Source organism: Chlamydomonas reinhardtii, chromosome 8 (assembly GCF_000002595.2).
Source record: "Chlamydomonas reinhardtii strain CC-503 cw92 mt+ chromosome 8, whole genome shotgun sequence".
Lineage (NCBI taxonomy): Eukaryota > Viridiplantae > Chlorophyta > Chlorophyceae > Chlamydomonadales > Chlamydomonadaceae > Chlamydomonas > Chlamydomonas reinhardtii.
Window position 1 is genome coordinate 1058391 of NC_057011.1, and position 18127 is coordinate 1076517.

Here is an 18127-nt window from a genome sequence, read left to right on the forward strand (position 1 = left end):
ACCACACAGACACACCGCAACGCCGCACTCGCGAAGCAGAGTCGCAGCGCTCCTGCAGGAAGGTGACCAGCGTCCACGGATGAGCACCAGCAGAGAAAGTGGGAAATGCAGACAGAATGCAGCAAAGAATGGCCGGGCGACAGTACGGTATGACAAGCAGGGGCGAAAACAGGGCGAGGCAAGGCAGAATAGGGAGCCCGAGTGTACGGATGAGTGGCGGGCGAGTCGAATGCGAGGGTCGAGACAAACACAACCGGAGTGTGAGGAAGCGCCGCGGGTTGGAATCAAGGGAAAGGGGGAGGCTTGGGGTTAACGTTGAACCAATCCCGTAAGGAAACAGTCGCGCGGCAAGGAGAACTGGAGGCTTGGGGAGGCTTGGGCAGCTTGCACGGGCGCGGCTTGCAGGCCAACAACAGCATTCCACCATGCAACATTTCAAATGTCGTCTGAGTGGATAACATGATCAGCGTGTTTAAGGCAAAGGAGGCATCGGGGCGCAGTAGGAGGCATCGCCGTGCAGCGCGATGCCGCCCCTGGCAATGCTCCTCACGCACGGACACCGCCGCGGAGAATCAGACACCACCAGACAAGCCCCAAGCGCCCTAAAGTGGGACTCCCATAATCTTCATCAGCTATGGCAGGCTCCGCTCGCTAAGGCACACCTGGGACTCGGAACGTCATCAAACGTGAGGATTCCATGGGTGGGGCCCGGAGCTGGTGACGCGGCGCGCGCCTCTTTGCAACCCGCTAATCCATTCCATAGGGAGCATTAAAACGTGCAGTTATCGATTGCCATAATCCCCATCCACGCGCCCGACTCACAATACAATGGTTGATTTCCCAGTTACGTATGTTTTTCAGGTCAAGAGCACTGTTCTGGTACTCTATGAGGTAGAGTTACAGTTATAACGTCATGGAAGCGGAGGAAAGGGGTTCCGGGCACTACTGTACCTGGATCCACGCTGGATCCGGGGCGCGGGTCACACACACCTCGCCTGGCGACCAGCCAGCTGCGAAAGTGCAAAGGGACATGCAAAGAAGCTCATTGTTATTGTGTCTTGGAATCGGAAAACAGGAACAGCGGCGAAGAGGCTGGGGTAAGTTCGCAGCCCCGTGCACTGAACTCGCACCCGCACGCGCACATGGACAATACAGCAGGCCGGTACGGCGTCCAGGATGATACAGACTGACTCGTTGTCTCCACTCAAATTTACTGCAGCGGCAGTCGGTGTAATAAGAAAGGTCCAAAGCACGGTCCAAAGGTACCGACCGCAAAGCAATACAAGCAAGCTCCACATGCATACTGTAAACCGCAACAAGCGAGGCCACACGAGCTAAGCACATCATTCGTATGAAGTATTGACAGCATATGGTTAGATAGGAGCCGTTTGCGAAGCGCGAGCAGGCACGCCCGCGTGGTGCGGAGAACTGGCGCGTGGGCCCCCAATCGCAGATCGTCACGTTGATGGCGCCCGCTCCAAGTGTAGCGAGTAGCGGAGTGAGCGGCATGTCTGCAAACCTCCCCAGAATTAGGTGCGGTGGGCCGTTCGTGTGGCATGGATGCTCAATGTCCGCGCCGCTGCGAGGGGGCCGAGAGAGACAAATTTTGAGTTACGGCTCCAAGCCGTTACACACTGCTACCACGGAAAGTGTATGAAACCTAGAACGTGCTCGTTCACGCGTGCGGCCCGTCGCTGATTGCTTTGTCTTGCCCCTGCCCGTCGCTTGCTGCTTGAAACGGTGCAGAGAGGAAAAGGAGGGAGGTAATCACGAAGAGAGCGAGGTCGCCCAGGTGAGCTCGCTTACCATAGGCCGGCTCTTCGGCGCCAGCGCAATGCGGTGTGCACAAACGGCTAATGTCGCGCACACAGCTTGACAATCCCTGAGGATTGGGGGTAAATAGCACCAAACAGTATACGCAAAGACCCACGTACAAGACCCATAGTGGTGTGTGTTCCTTGCACGAAATGTGGAGTACTTGCACGTCCAAGGGCCATGGAACACCGCGGCCTTTTCATCTTCTCCCATGTTCGTTACATGCTGCTCTGCCATAACAGAAGCCCGGGCTCGAGGGCGCGGTATTCGGCGTGCTGTTCACGCTGAGCCAGGAGAAGGACACACAAGACATCTTCTACCACTGGATCCTTTTGAAGGTGGGTCGCCCGAGTCCACGGTTTTAAGGTCCGCTGCGCCCGGCTGCGCCCGGCATGCCCCGCACACACTGTGCTGCCCACCCCCAGAGCCCAAACACGCCGCTGCGCTCAATGCCATATTCCACACACCTGACCACTTGTAATTAACAAATGCCTCTGCAGATCCTGCTGGACGTGTGGCAGGTCTACACCCAGATCCTCACCCCCCAGTATGGCTGGGACATCAACCCCGACTCGACGCTGTGGAAGGGCGTCTCCGTCCTCTCCTTTGGATGGCTTGCGGACATCGGGTAAGCGCAATTGACAACTGCGGTTGGTTTGCTTCCTCGAGCGATCTCTTGCGTAGATGTGAGCCGACAGCCGTTGGGCCTCAATCAACAGATTCACAATGCGTAGTCGTTTCGTATGACCATTGCTGTTGGCACGCACGGGCACATCCCCAACCCATGTTTGGTCCTGCTGTGTTTCCCTTCTCCCATTACCCCACTCCATGGGCGTACCTCAACAGTAGACTCTCATGCCCTTTTATGACCTGCGTGCCCGACCCACCGCTGGCCCCAGGTACGGCTGGTACGTCGGCCTGCTGTACACGTTGGCGACCCTGCTGGGCCTCAACCTGGCCCTGTGCGGCTGGGTGGCGGTGTGCTTCCGGAACCAGAAGTTCGACTACGTGTGGCCCATCAAGGTGGTCCGCGGCTTCAGCTACGTGTTCCTGCAGGTGTTTGACATCACCTCGCTCAACTTCCTGCAGCTAGGCATCAGCTGCAATTACACCGCCCCGGCCAGCAGCGGTTTATTCCTCAAGATGCAGCTGTTCCCACAGTACAGTGAGTCGGGTGCCGGGGTTGCAAGGGTGGCAGCAGGAGGCACCCGGTCCGTACAGCATCAGCCGAATGTCTCACGCCCACGTACCCCTGCTGCTGTGTCACTGCCCTCCGTACATGGACACATGATTCTGGCCCCTCCCTTGCAGGCTGCTCGGCGCTGCCCCAGCTGGCCCAGGCTATGGCTTCGGGCGTGTTGCTAGGCGTGTTCGTGGCGGTGGCCATGCTGGTCAACATGAGCGAGGTAGAGGTCAACCCCACCAGCAAGTCCCCGCAGGCGCTGGGCCACAGCGGCGCCGAGGTCACCGCCTTCTTCATCAAGGTCCTCATGACGCTGGTCAGCACATTCATCGGCGGCTGGCCCAAGGTCGCCTCCGCCGCCTACCTGCTCCTGGCCTTCTGGCTAGCCTGGTGCAACCTCCGTTGGGTGCCGCACCTGGTGCGTGTCTGCCGCCTGTGTGCCTGCGTGCACGGCCACTTCGCATAGCCCTTTGCCTGCCGTCTTCCCGTCCTAAAACCTTTGTTCTGCATGTCACGTGCGCACGCACGCCTGATGTTTCTGCCGCAGGTGGGCTGGGTGGGCGACCTCAAGTCGGGCTGCGCGGTGGCCATGGCGGGCGTGGCGGCGCTGCAGGTGAGGGCAAGCACTTGAGGGAGTGCAGGGGCGATCCGCTCATGTATATGAGGGAGGGGGGAGGGTACTGTCTCGCACATGCTTCTTTGCCCTAGAGACCCTTGGTCATCCTGCCATCCACGAACGCTGGCAGGTGGCAGTGGTTGCTCTGCCCGACTCCGCCATCGACGCCCGCCACACGCTCACCCTGGTCATGGGCATCGGCCTGGCACCGCTGTTCGTGGCGGGCTCACTCCTCAGCTGGTGGAGGCGGACCTGGTTCACGTCGGCGGCGCTCAAGGCCTTCAGGTGCGGAGGCTGAATCTTGTCGATCGCCCACGCACGCCCTGTGTGCGGTCAACCCGAAGTTGGTACCCCGCTGCAACGTTGGCCTCGCTCCGAATACATGATGCCTGCAGGACCACCGACCCCGAGAAGGTCAAGCCCCGGGACATCTTTGGATTCTGGGACGCACGTGATGTGGAGATCGCCGCCCGCTCCTGCCGCGTGTGGGCGGACCGGTACCAGCTGGACAAGGCGGCGGTGACTCGCGCGCAGGAGCTGATCAAGGCCGGCGTGGCGCGCTTCCCCGGCAGCTCGTACGTCAATCTGGTGTATGCGAACTTCCTGCTGGTACGTTGTAGTCTTTGGGGGTTGGGAAGGGGCCGATACTGCATGACTCGTGACTCGCAAAGCGCGATGTGCTTCGGGTGAGTGTGAGGAGGGCGAGGAGTCGCGGTCAGCGTGCATGCAAGTGGGGGCATGTTGCATGTGAGTGGGCATGGGAGTTTAAGCAAGGCTCAGTACTCGCGCTTCACATCTCAGCGATAGTGTCTTTGGTGCTATTGTTCACGCCGTTTGGAGTTATTGTGTCTCCCGTGGCTAGGCTTCGCCTGAGCTTTCCCCGTTTCTGTTCAAAATCGCGGCCCCGGTCATCTTGGCTTCTACCATCCTACTATTACTCTAGTAGCTTAGGGCTGCGTAAGCCCGTCTGGAGACAGCTCGGCCCAATGCACACCGCCAGACTTGCGCGCGAAAGCTGTGCTTTGGGCTTTAGCCTCTATATACTGCATAATTTATTGGATGGCCGAAACCTGCATCTTCACCGCTGCTGGCTCAGGTGTGTCCAGGTCGCCCCCGCTCTTCACCTCCGCCAACTCACCCGCACCTCCCCGGATGCTGCTTCTGCCCTTACAGGATGTGCTGGGCTTCAGCCAGACAGGTGGCAAGCAGCTCGAGGTGGGTCCCTATTGCTGAGGGGCCCCGGCGGAGGCCGGCGGGCGTCTGGTCAACGGCGCCTTGTGGCCACCTGCCCCAGCCTTCCTTAACCCCCGTCATACACCCACACCCGCGCAACCTCACAGGCCGCCCGCAAGCTGGACCCGGGCCCCATGTGTCGCTTCATGCTCTTCGTGCGGCAACAGCAGGCCACCCAGAAGGCCGCGAGCAGCACCGTGGGCAAGGGCGGCAGCATGGATCTGCTGGGGTGGGTAATGCAGGGGGGGGATAGATTGCGCCCGTAGTTGCTGCCCCTCTCCCGTGCTCAGCCGAACCCAGACATGCTGCTTCTCAACACCAACTCCTGCCTCTCCCCGGCTCCGTCCCTTTAAACGCACAGCTATGTGGAGTACCAGCGCAAGCAGCGCATGGTGCTGCGCCACCACAAGGACGCCCTGCAGGCCATGGCCAACTTCTGGTGAGGAGCAGGGCCGAGGCATAGCTAAAATGGGGCAGGTGCACGTACCGTTGTGCGCCCTCCTTTTGCGTGATCCTTGCTCCACTTGACTCGCCGCCACCTGCCGCTGCGCCACGTGCACCCCACAGGCGCATCCTGGGCTACTCGAGCAGCGTGTCCTTCCGCTCGCTCAGCCGCTCACTGGAGGAGATCGACACCAGTGTGAAGCAGGTGGGCAGGCAGTCGTGATGGGGGGCGATGTGGGTCAGCTGCCTATGATGCTGTTCCTGACCTGGCCCTTTAGCCACACGTTGAGGGCGTGACCATACAAATGACAGGCTGAGACGGCGTACCGCGCCGTGCTGGAGATGTACGGCAACAGCCCGCGCCTGGTGCGGCTGTACGCCCGGTTCCTGGAGACCGTCAAGCAGGACCCCTGGGGCGCGGCCGAGTACTCGGCACACGCCGACCGCATTGAGCAGAACCGGGACGCGGACGGCGACGGCCCCACGCTGCCCGACGGCACGCCCATCGGCCGCATGGACGAGGTGGACAAGGGCGTGCTGGTAGTGAACGCGTTCGGCGACATCCAGATGGTCAACAAGAAGCTGATGTCCATGTATGGGTACCGCAAGGGTGAGTCGGGAAGCTGGGAATGCGAAGGGCCTGCTGATGTGGGTCGAGCGTAATGGCGTGCGGGCTCATGCATACTGATGTCTTCCACATTCCACCCGTCCCCAGGCGACCTGGACGGCAAGAACGTGACGGTGCTGATGGCAGGCCACGACGCCAAGCGCCACCCGGGCCTGCTGCGCCGTTACATTGACAGCGGAGAGCAGGCACCGCCCGTCTTCAGGCGGCCGGTGAGGTTGGGGCGGAGTGAATCGGAGCTAGGACTGGGTGTATGATCCTTGCAGATCGTCGCAGATGCTGGCCATATGCTTTCGCACGGGAGCCTCGCTGTCTGTCTTGACTCGCCGCGTAACCTCATCTGGGATATCCCTTACATCCATCATCCTCACAGGTGCTGGGCATGCACCGCGAGCGTGTGGCCATCCCAGTGCAGCTGGACGTCAGCCGTGCTTCGGGTGAGGCCGGAGGCAGGCAATTGTTTTGGCACCGCATGGCACTGCGATACGCAACACTAACAAGCCGCTGTGACGCACTTCGCACAGGCATGGGCGAGGACAGCGTGTTCATAGCGCTACTGGAGGCGGCGCCGCAGGAGCCTGGCGTGGGCCGGCTGTGGGCCACACCCGAGGGCCTCATCGTGTGCTGCGACGCCGGCTTCGTCACCTGCTTCGGGTAGGGCCGCGGGGCGGGCATGCTGGCATCACACGGGTTCCCCTTCGTCATGTTGCTTGCCCGCTGCCCTCTTTGCCCCTCATTGCTCACCTCTCTACCCCTTCCACCTCCCATCTTGTCTACAGCTTGTTCCCCACCGACGTGGTGGGAACTCAGCTGCGCTCGCTGCTACGTGCCAACGCCTCCAGCGCCGCCGCAGCCGCCGCCTCGCGCGCAGCCGGCCAGGGCGGCGAGGAGGACGGCTGGAGCGCCAGCAAGGCCCTGAGTGACGCACAGAAGCTGGTGCAGCGGTGAGCAGATAGGGGCAAGTCGCCGTGTGCCGTGCCAACGCTATTGATTGCATGTCACTGACCTTTTTGCCATTCCCCTCATAGCTTTTGTTTCCCCTTTTTCTTGATCCCGTCGCCAGGCTTATTTCCGAGGCCGAGGCTGACAGGCCTACGTCGGCCGACGGCAGTCGCCACGGCGCCCCGGGCTCCCCCGGCGGCGCATCTGACGGCGGCGCGGCCACTAAACCTGACCGTCATTGCTTTGTGCGGCACAAGTACGACGAGGCCCGTGAGGTGTGCGTCACCGTCACCATGGGTGAGTCACAACCGTTTGCGAGTTGCTGCTATTGCCTGTACAGTACACATGATTGATTTGTCGTTGGTCTCCCCCTTCCTCAATGCCCGATGCAGACCCTTCCCGCACCATCCTGGAGTTTGTGCTTCGCCTGGTGTCCACCGAGCCCCAGCTGCTGATGGTGGTGGAGAAGCGCGGAGGCATCAAGCACATGAGCGGAGACTTGGCCAAGGTGAGCCCGTGTGTAGCGGAGCGGGGCGAATGGCCTGGGTCCGGCGTCTGACTCTTGTCGTTGACTATTCCATTACCTTGTCGTGCACAGCTACTTGGAGCTTCTGCTGGTGCCGACGAGGCTGCTATCGGCGGTGGCGGCACGGGCGGCGGTGTGTTGGAGGGCCTGGGCGCCGCCGCTGAGAGCGCCGCGCTCCGCAACTTGGACGACTTCCTGCCCGCGCCCTGGCGCTACCTGCACTCCCGCCACCTGGCCAAGGTGTGTGCGGTGGTAGTGCGTGTGCTGGCAGTTACTGGCGTTGCATTCTGCTTGTGTACTCGTGGTGCTTGCTTCTTGACCCTTCCAAGTATCCAGCATAATGTATCCATACCGCAGGCCATTGGAACCGGCATCCCCGCATCCGCCATCATCCAGATGGGCGGTGGAGCCCTGGATGCCGCTGGCGCCGGAGCCGCCGCGACCAGCGGTGCGCCCGCCCTTCTGTCCGGCATGTGGGGCTGCCACGGCGGCCGTACGGCTGGCGCAGACGATGGCGGCCCTGCCGCTGGCGGGCGCCTGTTCCGCCCCACGATGCGCCTGGTCGGGCTGCACGGCCGCCCCGTGTTCGTGCGTGTGGCGGTGCACTCGAGGGAGGAGGGCGGCGAACCGCTGCACGTGGTGCGCATGGCCAGGTGAGGAAGGGTGCCTTGTCCCTAGCTAGAGGCCTGAAAGTGTGTGTTCGTGGCCTAGCTGCATCAGCGTGATGCATGTCCCTGCGCCCGGTTCTTACCTTGATGATTTCTTTGCCTGCAGGTCCTCTCTTGACACCGCCATTGCTGAGCGCCGTTTGCGCGTGCGGGTCTCGGAGGCCGGCACAGTCATTGACGAGGCCGAGGCAGCCGCTGCCGCAGCCAAACTAGATATGGGGCCTGACGTTGCGGCGGACGCAGAGGAGGGCGCGGCTGTGATTGTCGAGAGGCCCACCACCGCGGCTGCAGCTGCGCAGGCGATGGGTGAGGAGTTGGAGGCCTTGTTCGGCTTCACCAAGGAGGCGGTAAGGATAGGCGAGCAAGTAGGAAGCAGTTGATCCACATGGTCGCAGCGACACCGCACACTGCCTTGTATGGGAGGCGAAGGGCATTACATCTTAACTGCCCCATCCCTGATCCTGCGTTGCTGCAGCTTGCGGGGTACCACCTCTGGGACTTCATCACGCTTCAGCCCTGCCCCGAGTCCGAGCTGCTGCTGGCGACTGCCGGCGCCACCTCCGGCGCTGGTGCCGCAGCCGCCACTGCTACAACGCCCCGCGCCGGTGCTGTTCGCCGCGCCTCCACCACCATGAGGGCTGGCGCGACTGGTGCCGGCGCCCTGAGCCGCGCGGTTCGACACCGCCTAGGCAACAGCACGGGTGTTGTAGGCGCCACCAGCGCCAAGGCGGCGGCCGACTCGGACGCCACTGATACTGGAGGTGCCGATGGCGCTGTCGGCGGAGACCTGCTGGAGGAGGCTGCGTCGGTTGTGTACGGCGAGGTGGGCGGCGTCACCGCAGAGGAGGACGCCGCCGCTGCTGCTGCTGCAGTCGCTGACTTGGCGGCCGGGGCCATGGACGCCGCCGCGAACGGCAGCGCCAACCCGTTCGCCAGCGGCCCTGGCTACTACGGCGCTGGTCCCCCAGTGGAGTTCAACCTGCGCACCTTTGATGCCATGATCACCATGTGAGCTTTGGGTGGTCGTACTTCGCCATCGGCACCTTGCGCTGCCCACTGCTGTGGTGTGGTATCAGCAGTCACACCAGCATGTGTGTAGCTTGCGTGATGTGGGCGCCCATTCCTTATCCTGTCACAGGGCGCTGCAGTTCCCCGGCGTGTCCTGGCGCGTGGCGGTGGTGCCGCCGGCCGCGGTGGCTGAGGCGGAGGCCATGGGCAACGCCTCACGTGCCGCCGCGCACCTGGCGCGTAACACGCGTCAGGCTGTGTTGAGGGTGAGTGGCAGTGGTAGATGGCGCGAGGGCTTGCGAGCTGCAGCATGCTACGCCGCGCACTGGTCTGGCGATTCCTTGTTTCTAACTCTGTGCTCTCGTTTGCCCACAGTTGGATGTGGCGGTGCCTCGTGTGCGGGTGCGCCCGCGTGGCGGCTCCGGCTCCCCCAATGGCGGCATGTCGTCCCCTCGGGCCGGGCAGCAGCTGAACCCCGCCCTGGCGCCTGGCCGCCTGGTGGTGCATGTGGAGCTGTGGGCGGCGGAGAGCCTCACCGGTGGGTGACCAAGCTAGAATGTCTTGACACGCACGCTTATGTGGCACCTTGCAGAGGGGCGGCCTTGCACTCATTCCGCAGTCGCTGACACGTGTTTCCTGCCTCACAGGTGTGCTTGAGCTGGACCCTCGCGGCCGGGTGGCGGGCCTGGCGGAGGAGGGCGGCGTGCGCCCTGCGGGGCTGATCTTCGGCCAGCCCTCTGCTTCCTTCCTGGGCTCAGAGCTGTCCCAGATTGTTTCCATGCCGGCCGGCTACACGCCCATGACACTGCTGACTGGCGACGTGGGCGGCAATGCCGCAAAGAAGAGCGCGCTTAAGGCAACCAAACAGCAGCAGGCGGCCGCGGACAAGGAGGCCGCTGTCAAGGTGGGCCCCGTGCACTACCTGCCCGGCGGGCACCGCGACGGCCGGCCCCTGCTGCTGGCCGTGCAAATGGTTGGCAAGCCGCTGCCGCCCGGCGGCGCACAGCCCGCGAGTGTCGCCGCCGGAGCTTCAGTAGCCGCCGGCACCCTGACCGCCAGCATCCGCCTTGCGCCCGCCGGCGCCCAGCCATCAGTGCTACCGCCTATGATGGGGGCAGCGGCGACTGCGGGCGCCAACGCACTTGCGGCCGGGGGGGGGGGTACCAGGCGCCGCGCCTCAGTCATTGCGTTGCCGCCCCCGGCAGCGGCGCCGGTGTCATGGTGTCCCATCATGGGCCCTGGGGGCTCCGTCCATCGTAGTGTTCAGCAGATGCACCTGGCGAAGGACTTGTCGCGCATGGGCCGAGAGGCTACCGACGCCGATGCCACCGCAAGCGCAGCGGAAGGCCACGCGGCCGCCGTCATCGGCAGCCTCAGCGCCCCGGTGTCGCTTCTCGATCCGGCGGCAGTGGGCGTGGCGGCGGCTATGCCACTTCCGCCTCCGCCTCTGGCGTTGGCGATGACCATGCCGTCGCCTGGCATTACTATGCGCGGTTCGGGCCCTGGCGCCCAGGGCGGCACCAGCTCGAGGCCGCTGGCGGCGCGGAGCAGCAAGGCGCGCGAGGGCGCTCCTGGGGAAGCAATTGGTTCTGGAAGCGGGGACTCTGCAGGGGTATTGGATTCGGCTGTAGACCTAGAGCGCCGCGCACACGACGGCAGCACCGGTGCCGATGGTGGGGCCCTCAGCCCGCCTCGGTCGCCGGCGTCATTGCCGGGAATGGTGCTTGGCGACCACGATGGTGAGGGCGAGGCATACGCGCACGGGTATCAGACGTGTATGTTTTGCCACTCTCGGTCATGTTGGGAGCGATGCTTACCGCCATGCCACTCAGCTGCGACCCTTGTGAACTGACCGTAGGCCGCCCAAGTGCCACTGGTGCTCTGGGTAATGCCGCGGCTGCAGTTGCCGCAGCCAAGGTGGGAAGGATTCGAAGGATAACAAGAACAGGCGTGTGCAATGCGTGTGCGCCTGTGCTTGACTCGCCTGCTTGCTACAGAATGATGTTGCCGCCCACTCATTGCCGCATCCAACAAACCCTAACCGCAGGAGGCACAGGGCAGCGGTGCCGCGTTAACTAAGCAGCCCTCAAACAAGATTTCCAAGTGGGTTTCGACCAATGGCGAGTATTACCAGAACACTGTGAGGTCCGCTCCGGGCATTGGTGGCCTTGAGGAGGAGGAGGAAGAGGAGGAGGGTAGTGACGACGACGCTGATGATACCAGTGGCTCGGGCGTCGGTGATGGCAGCGACCAACGTGGCAGCGGTGATGGTGCCGCATCGCGCCGTTCGGCCAGGCACCCAGGCGGCGACGAGCCAGCAGCGGTTGCGCGGCTCGAGCTGGCAGGGGCTGGCGACGAAGGCAATGGCGGCAAGGGCGCAGGCGCGCGCCAGGGCATGAGCATGGCGGTGGACAACAGCGACACTAGGAGCGATGGCGGCGAGAGGTGAGAGGCCACGGGGCGTGCTGCAAGCGGTTCTGTTGACATATGCATGGCATGCCGGGCTTCAACAACAAATAGCATGCATCACTGCCGTGTTACCCCCTATCCTCTGTGTCTTCCCACACGCAGTGCCACATCCGGCGTGTCGGGCACGTCGGGTCTGTCTGACGGCGACGGCACCGGAGACTTCAAGCGGGGCAAGCGGTACAAGAAGCTCATCAAGCTCATCGACTCGCCTGACAGCAAGAAGGTGCGTGCAATGTCCTACATGTTGTGCATGTGTGATGGCTCCGCCTCATCTTCGAACCCTGTCCTTGCAGAGCTTACGCAAGTTCAAGATGCTCGTGGCGGCGGTCATTTTCACGTGCATGGCAGTGCACGTGCTGTGCTTCGCCCTCATCATGGACGGAATCCATGTAAGCAGCTTTGCGAACGAGATGGTTGCATGCTGTAACCAGTGTGACCGTGCCGCGCAGATGAGTTGCACGCACCGCCCTTGTGCCTGAGCCTGACCCTGCGGTGGCCCCTCGCTTTCCCCTTGCGGACTTGCAGTGGCAGAACGATGCGCTACAGACCCTCACCAACATGGGCGACGGCCAGCGTTTCCTTCAAAAGGTACTTGCTTCGCTCCTTGCGCAACCGCCAGCTTCTGGACCGCTCACGTGTGCTTGCCCCTTGCCTGCAACACACAGGTTGCGGTGTACATGAGGGCTCTGGACCAGACCTACAGGGGCAAGGGCTCCAACAACACATACACAGAGGCAAATGCACCGGTGAGTGGCGTGTCAGCCTGCATTCACGGATGTCAACGGTTAACGCGTTGCTGTCGTGGTTCGACCTCTACCCAGTCTCCCTACATCAGGGGTTGGAATGAGTCACAAGAAATAGAGTCTGTTGAGCCGGCTCTTGACGGGTCATTCTAGTTCACGACAGATACAACCGGCCCCTCTGGGCATCCGTAACTCGACGTGTCTGCATGGTCGCTTCAAGCAACCATGTGCTCTGATGTTGTGCTGTATGTTCACGCTACAGTTCTTTGCGAGCGAGATGTACCGCTACCTCAACCTGTACAACGATATGAACAACGGGTGGGTTACAGGGCTGGATGGCTGTCATTCTCTGTTCTCATATTGGGGCCTGCCTACCCCCAAGCCGCATAGTCTGGAAGGCATATGTGTGTGTCAGGATGACTCACCTCAAGCTTGCACGCCGCACGCAAGGCGTGGACCCTTCTCTTGCGCTTGTTACCGACTCCTCTCCCACCCTCCCCTCTCCCGCACCCCACAGTATCCTGCTCAACAGCCGGCACCAGTCCATCACGCTGCTCTTCTACACAGACCAGCTGACGGTGTGGGTCGGCAACAACAGCTTCACTGGCGAGGAGGTGTTTACAAACGTCACCACCTGGGTGAGTAGCTAAACACTTTACCATGGGATTATGGAATCCGTGACCCCTTTTGACTACGCCCATGATACCCGCATACGCAAGCCCCACTGCACCTGACACGTCCGCCACACATGCCACCTTCACAGGATCTGCTGACACGACTGCTGGTGGCGGCCCTCACCGTGTACCAGAAGCACGAGGAGTGGCGTGCCAATGGTACATACCCGGCCGATACATTTGAAGGGCAGTTCGTGCTCCGAAGCGCACAGCAGCTCGCCAAGGGCTCGCAGTCCGTGTGGGTAGCGCTGCAGGTGCGTCGTTGAGTCTAGGTGGCCAGATAATCTACCAGCACCGTACAACAACGCTTGCATCTCTCCTGTTATCATGCGATACGTGATCGGTACCTTCCTGCCCTACCGCGCGCAGGATCATGCCAAGGGCCACACCCAGCGCGTCAACAACCTCCAGCTCATCTTCCTGGTCATTGAGGGCTTTCTGGTGTCCAGCTGCACGGCGGCGTGCCTCATCTACTTGCTGCGCGTGGCGAGCGAGCAGCGCTACAAGCTGTACGACACCTTCCTTGCCATCCCCATTGGTGCGTTTGTGTCATGTCGCGCACTTGCAGGGAATGCCCACGCCCGCTGGATGGAATCCGGTAGCAACCTCATATGCTATAACCTAACCTCGTATGTTCGTCACTTGCCATAACTTGCCACAGGCCTGACGCGCGCGCTGGCCTCTCAGACCACCCACCTGCTGGACGATGACGAGTCGGATGATGAAGAGGACGAGGATGGAGCTGCTGCGGCAGCAGCCAGCAAGGTGGGTAGCATTGCGTATGTTCATGCCCTTAGCCGCCAGACCAACATACAAGTACATGTGAGTGTGTCTTTGCCTTGCCTTCGGCCCCTTCACAGCACCTTTCCATGCGTCCCACACCACTGACAGGCGGCTGAGCTTGCTGCTGGTGACGAGCACGCCAGTGTAGACGGCGACGCTGCGGGCGGTGGGGGCGCTGCCGCCCCCAAGCGTCGTGCCAATTTCGACAACGCTGGTCACGGCGGCTCCGGCGGTCGCCGCAGCGGTACCGGTGACGTGGCAGCAGCAGATCATCCCGGCAGCAACAACGGAGGGGGCAAGGGCGCTAGCAGCGTGAAAGATGCCAAGCACAGAGGTGGCGGCGGCGATGCAGCTGCTGCGGCTGGGGGAGGCAACGGCGCGTCAGGCCCGCTGCTGCGCATGCAGTCGAGCATGCGCGACTCTGGCGCCGGCAACGGTGGCGCAAGCAGTTGGTTCGGCACCCTCAAGGCGAAGATACTGGGGTAAGCGTAGAGCAGTGATCGTGCGGATGTTCTTTCCCTTCTTCGCACCATACGGTACCTCAGAGTGTTCGGGGTCCTCATCTCAAATGCACTCACTTCCTGCTTACGTGCTGCTCTCACCCTCCATTCCCAGCCGCTCCAACGCGGTCCGTGACAGCTCGGCCCCGGCGAAGCGCTCGCTGGAGCGCAACAGCCGCGTGTCCATCGCCATGCTGGCCATCGCCATCACCTACTCTATCCTCATCATCACCTTCTACTCGGTTGGCTACATCCTCACGCTCACCACCGCGCAAAACGTGGCCATGGTGCGTGTGGGCTGTCATACGCGTGGCATTGGATGGGCTTGATGCATACCTGCGGACATGCGCCGAGCTTCCTTACCGCTGCTTTCACCCTTGATCCCCATGCCTCATCCCTGCAGGTGGCTGTGGCGCAGCGCAACATGGAGCGAGCCTGCAAAGCCGTCTTCCTTTCACAGGTGGGTGCGCAGTTCCTGCTTCATGTTGGATTCGGCGGCCAATTAGCATCCCATTATCACAGTCATTCTGCTCGAGTTGTGCGGCATAGGCTATAACCTTTGCTTCCTCACACACCCCAGGAGCTTCTTGCCCAGGAGGACCCGCTACTCGTCCATCGCTACATAAACGAGCTTCAAAACGTCAGCGTGGGCCTGCGTGACGCCTACTACACGATGCGTATGGGCATTGATGCTGACCGCGTGGCTGGTAAGCGCGCACGAGGAGGCCTGCTTTTGGGGCGCGCACCGGGTTGTGTTGACGCCGTTGCGCCCACGCGGTAATCACTCCCAGAACTTGAGATACGCCATGGCACATTTGGGCATACTAGCGCCCTCTTACTTCACTTGCCACGCTCTTTGCAGGCCCCGACATTGAGAGGTTCCCGGGCGTGGTGAGCCACGGCCTGGCCAAGGAGAGCCCCGAGCAGTTCCAGCTCTTCTTCGGCACCGGTGACTGCCAGCGACTGAATGCGCCGTGCGAGGGGCCCGAGTACCGTTATTACGAGGTGGGTAAGGGCCTAGTACATGAGTCATCTGCATGCTGCAGCGCTCATGTTACGTGTCCTACCTGAGCATGGCGGGGGCGCGCATTGTCCCTACGACTGCAGGTGACGCACGGAGGCGTAGAGGCAATCATTTTCCAGGTGGTGCTGTCGGTTAAATCTCTTGCCGACCAAGCCCAAGGGGCGGAGCATCGGGCCATCGCCGCAGTATCGCACTCTGTCGGGGTGCCCATTGAGACCATCCTCGCTGAGGTGCAGGCTGGTAAGCCAAGCAAAGCGGCATAACAGGGACGAGCGGCCACGGATTAGGGAAGGTCACGGCATACCACCTTAGCTTGTGTTGAATCTACGGGACCTTTCTTCTCAGCAGTACCCATAACCCTTGTCGGCTTCGGCTAACCTTGCCAAACTGCTTTTCCAGGCGAAACTAATCAAGTGCTGGCCGCGATCGCCGCCGCCAACGCCACATCCGTGGCTGCTGGCGGTCCCCCGGTGCTAATACCGACAATAGCCGAGATGGACATGCCCGGACATGACAACAAGGAATGGGATTTTATTTGGAACGCAGGCACGTCGGTTGTGGCTTTTGGGGCTGGGGCGAAGGGCGTGTAAACTAGCTCAATGATGATTGTGTTGTCCACATGTTGGCCATGCAAGTCTCTGTTCGGGCCCCTACTAATGTCAGCTTTCACCAATACACAGGCTTACAAGACGGTGTAGATGGCATCCGCCGAATCACAGCTCTGGAGATCTCGTACATCGAGGGTAATTTCCAACGTACGTACGCGTGGTGCTGACGCGCATGCTTAGCTAGCCGGGTTACGGTTAAGTGGCATGCGGTGCTGCCATGTTTGCCATGGAACGATAGTCACTCTACTATGCCAGCTATGCAAGGTGTTCGTCACTGCGCTTGACATAGAGTATCCACGTCTTACGTCAACGACGTGTGTATATGCTCTCCTACAGAGGTGGTGGTCATGCATGTGGTACTATTCATCCTGCTGGTGGCGGTGTTCGTCGTGTTTGTGTTTGGCCTCCTAATGCCCATGCTAAAGCGCATGCACCAGGAGGTAAGCAAAGTGTTTGGGTCGTGTGTGCTCTGGTCGGGTGTGCCGTGCCTGGGTCTGCCCAAATGTACGTGCTGGAGGCGTGTGGCGAGCCGTCGAGCATGTGTACTGGCAGCGGCATGTGTTGGCACCTGGCTACCTTACCGTATTTGAGGTCACTTTGGACTTCCATTCACGTGGTGAACACGGCTGTGTTGCGCAGCACCTGGCTCACCTTCCCGTGCTACTGCCCGCTGCCCCCGACCTGCAGAAACGGCGCATCACGGAGATGCTTAGCCAGCTGCCCACTGAGGTGGACGTCATGAAGCTCATCACGCTCGTGATTATGGGCTCCAGCCCTGTCGCCAACGACAAGAGCGTTAAGGGCGTTGCTGAGGGTGGCAAGAGCGTGCGCCGCAGCTCAGTCCTCGGCAGTGGTGGCGTTGCCGTCAACGCCTCAGCCGCCAATAACGCACAGGCGACGCAGCGGTCTAGCACCATGGAGCTGCCTGCCGGTGGCGGCGGCGGTGCTGCGGCTGACGATGGCGACATGGGCGTCGCGGACAGCAAGGCGTGGAAGGGGCTGCTGGCACGTGCCACCAGTGTCAAGGGCGGCGGTTCCTTCGCCAGCCCCAAGCGTGTGTGAGCTAGTAGAAGCATCTGAACGGCTGGGTCGATCTGACAGTGATTTTGGGGCGCAGTTGATACTTGTCCAGGGTGGCGGCTCATAAGCTATTTAATGAAGAATGCACGCAGCAGTTGATTATAAAAAGGATGTCACGGAAGTTGATTATAAAAAGGATGTCACGGATGCGCATCACCGCATGCGTGTGCAACGCGCCCATGCATGCCGAGTGTTGGCACAAGATGATAATAAAGTCCTGTCTGGCCGTGTGAATGCATGCGTCCATACGTGGTGCTTTGTATGCGCACGGTGCGCCATAGTGTCACGAGAGCTTACAAGTTACTCATCCCACCTGTCCCGCTGCCGCGCTGCTTCATTTAATAAGGTTTAAAGGAGTGCTGCTGTGACAGCATACGCACCCTGAGCGTGACAGCTGCAAGGGCACATGCACTCGCGCAATGCTTCGGCGGCGGCGGCAGCGGCGGCGGCGGCGGCAGCGGCAGCGGCGGCGGCGCGTGCGCGCATCTTGGTAGCGGAGGGGGCGGGAAAGGCCACGTGGAGGAGGAGAGCGCAGCGCCGCCCAAGAAGCGGCGCAAGCGCGCAGGCTGAGGAGCCGGCTGGCGGTGTCTAGGTAGCGGTCTGCGGTGGGGCTGGCAGGGCATGCGTTGCGGCATGACAAGTAGTGCGGCTGTTGACAACTGTGCTGCGTCTGGCTACGGTTGGCTCTGCTGTGGCATCGCGACTGCTAGATAGGCACCTGGTTTGGCTATGTGCCTGTGGAAACCGACCCCGGCTATGTCCGGGCGATGAGGTTGTTCAGCCTCAGACTGTGGAGGGGCTCAGCCCCTTTTCCCGTGACCGGGGAACACTTGTCATCAGCTTGGATAGTCAGACCTACAGACACCGCCCTTCATCTTCTCCTGGTCTCGGATTAGCGGGGCCGACACGGGCCGTCACTCGATACCCGTACGGAAGGTGCTGTGTGTATGTGCTGGCTTTTCGTAGCGCAGCTTGTCATTGCAACTTAATTGCTGTGTCCCGGCTGTGTGGCGTGGGGTGCGGGTAGCGTGGGACGTGCCGGACTGCCGGTGCATGAGGCCAGACCGAGCCACGCTTAGTCACACGCAGCGCGCTCGTGCCTTATCTGCCGTTGTGCGTCTGTACTGTACTACCGAACTTGGTTACTGACGCTGCGACCTTTTCATCTTCTCGTCTCGGGTTCGTG

At 61.6% G+C, this 18127-nt stretch overlaps 1 protein-coding gene across 1 annotated transcript; it reads left to right on the forward strand.

Annotated features, from left to right (window-relative positions):
* The first annotated feature begins 1305 nt into the window (after positions 1-1305).
* Positions 1306-18127, forward strand: CHLRE_08g362150v5 (uncharacterized protein). The gene is made up of 47 exons (XM_043064843.1): positions 1306-1498; positions 2058-2153; positions 2316-2443; positions 2715-2980; positions 3127-3416; positions 3546-3611; positions 3745-3899; positions 4010-4223; positions 4788-4829; positions 4955-5076; positions 5209-5286; positions 5415-5496; positions 5604-5901; positions 6007-6128; positions 6290-6353; positions 6441-6570; positions 6696-6860; positions 6980-7155; positions 7251-7366; positions 7457-7624; positions 7742-8037; positions 8159-8399; positions 8528-9060; positions 9191-9326; positions 9436-9598; positions 9708-10799; positions 10919-10977; positions 11108-11505; positions 11632-11752; positions 11823-11918; positions 12055-12117; positions 12195-12275; positions 12535-12590; positions 12790-12910; positions 13036-13200; positions 13316-13484; positions 13608-13711; positions 13838-14211; positions 14345-14516; positions 14633-14689; positions 14810-14936; positions 15092-15234; positions 15337-15493; positions 15653-15799; positions 15934-16008; positions 16198-16301; positions 16549-18127. Exons 1-47 carry the CDS (start codon positions 1466-1468, stop codon positions 16921-16923), a joined length of 8436 nt encoding a protein of 2811 aa, XP_042921844.1. The 5' UTR covers positions 1306-1465; the 3' UTR covers positions 16924-18127.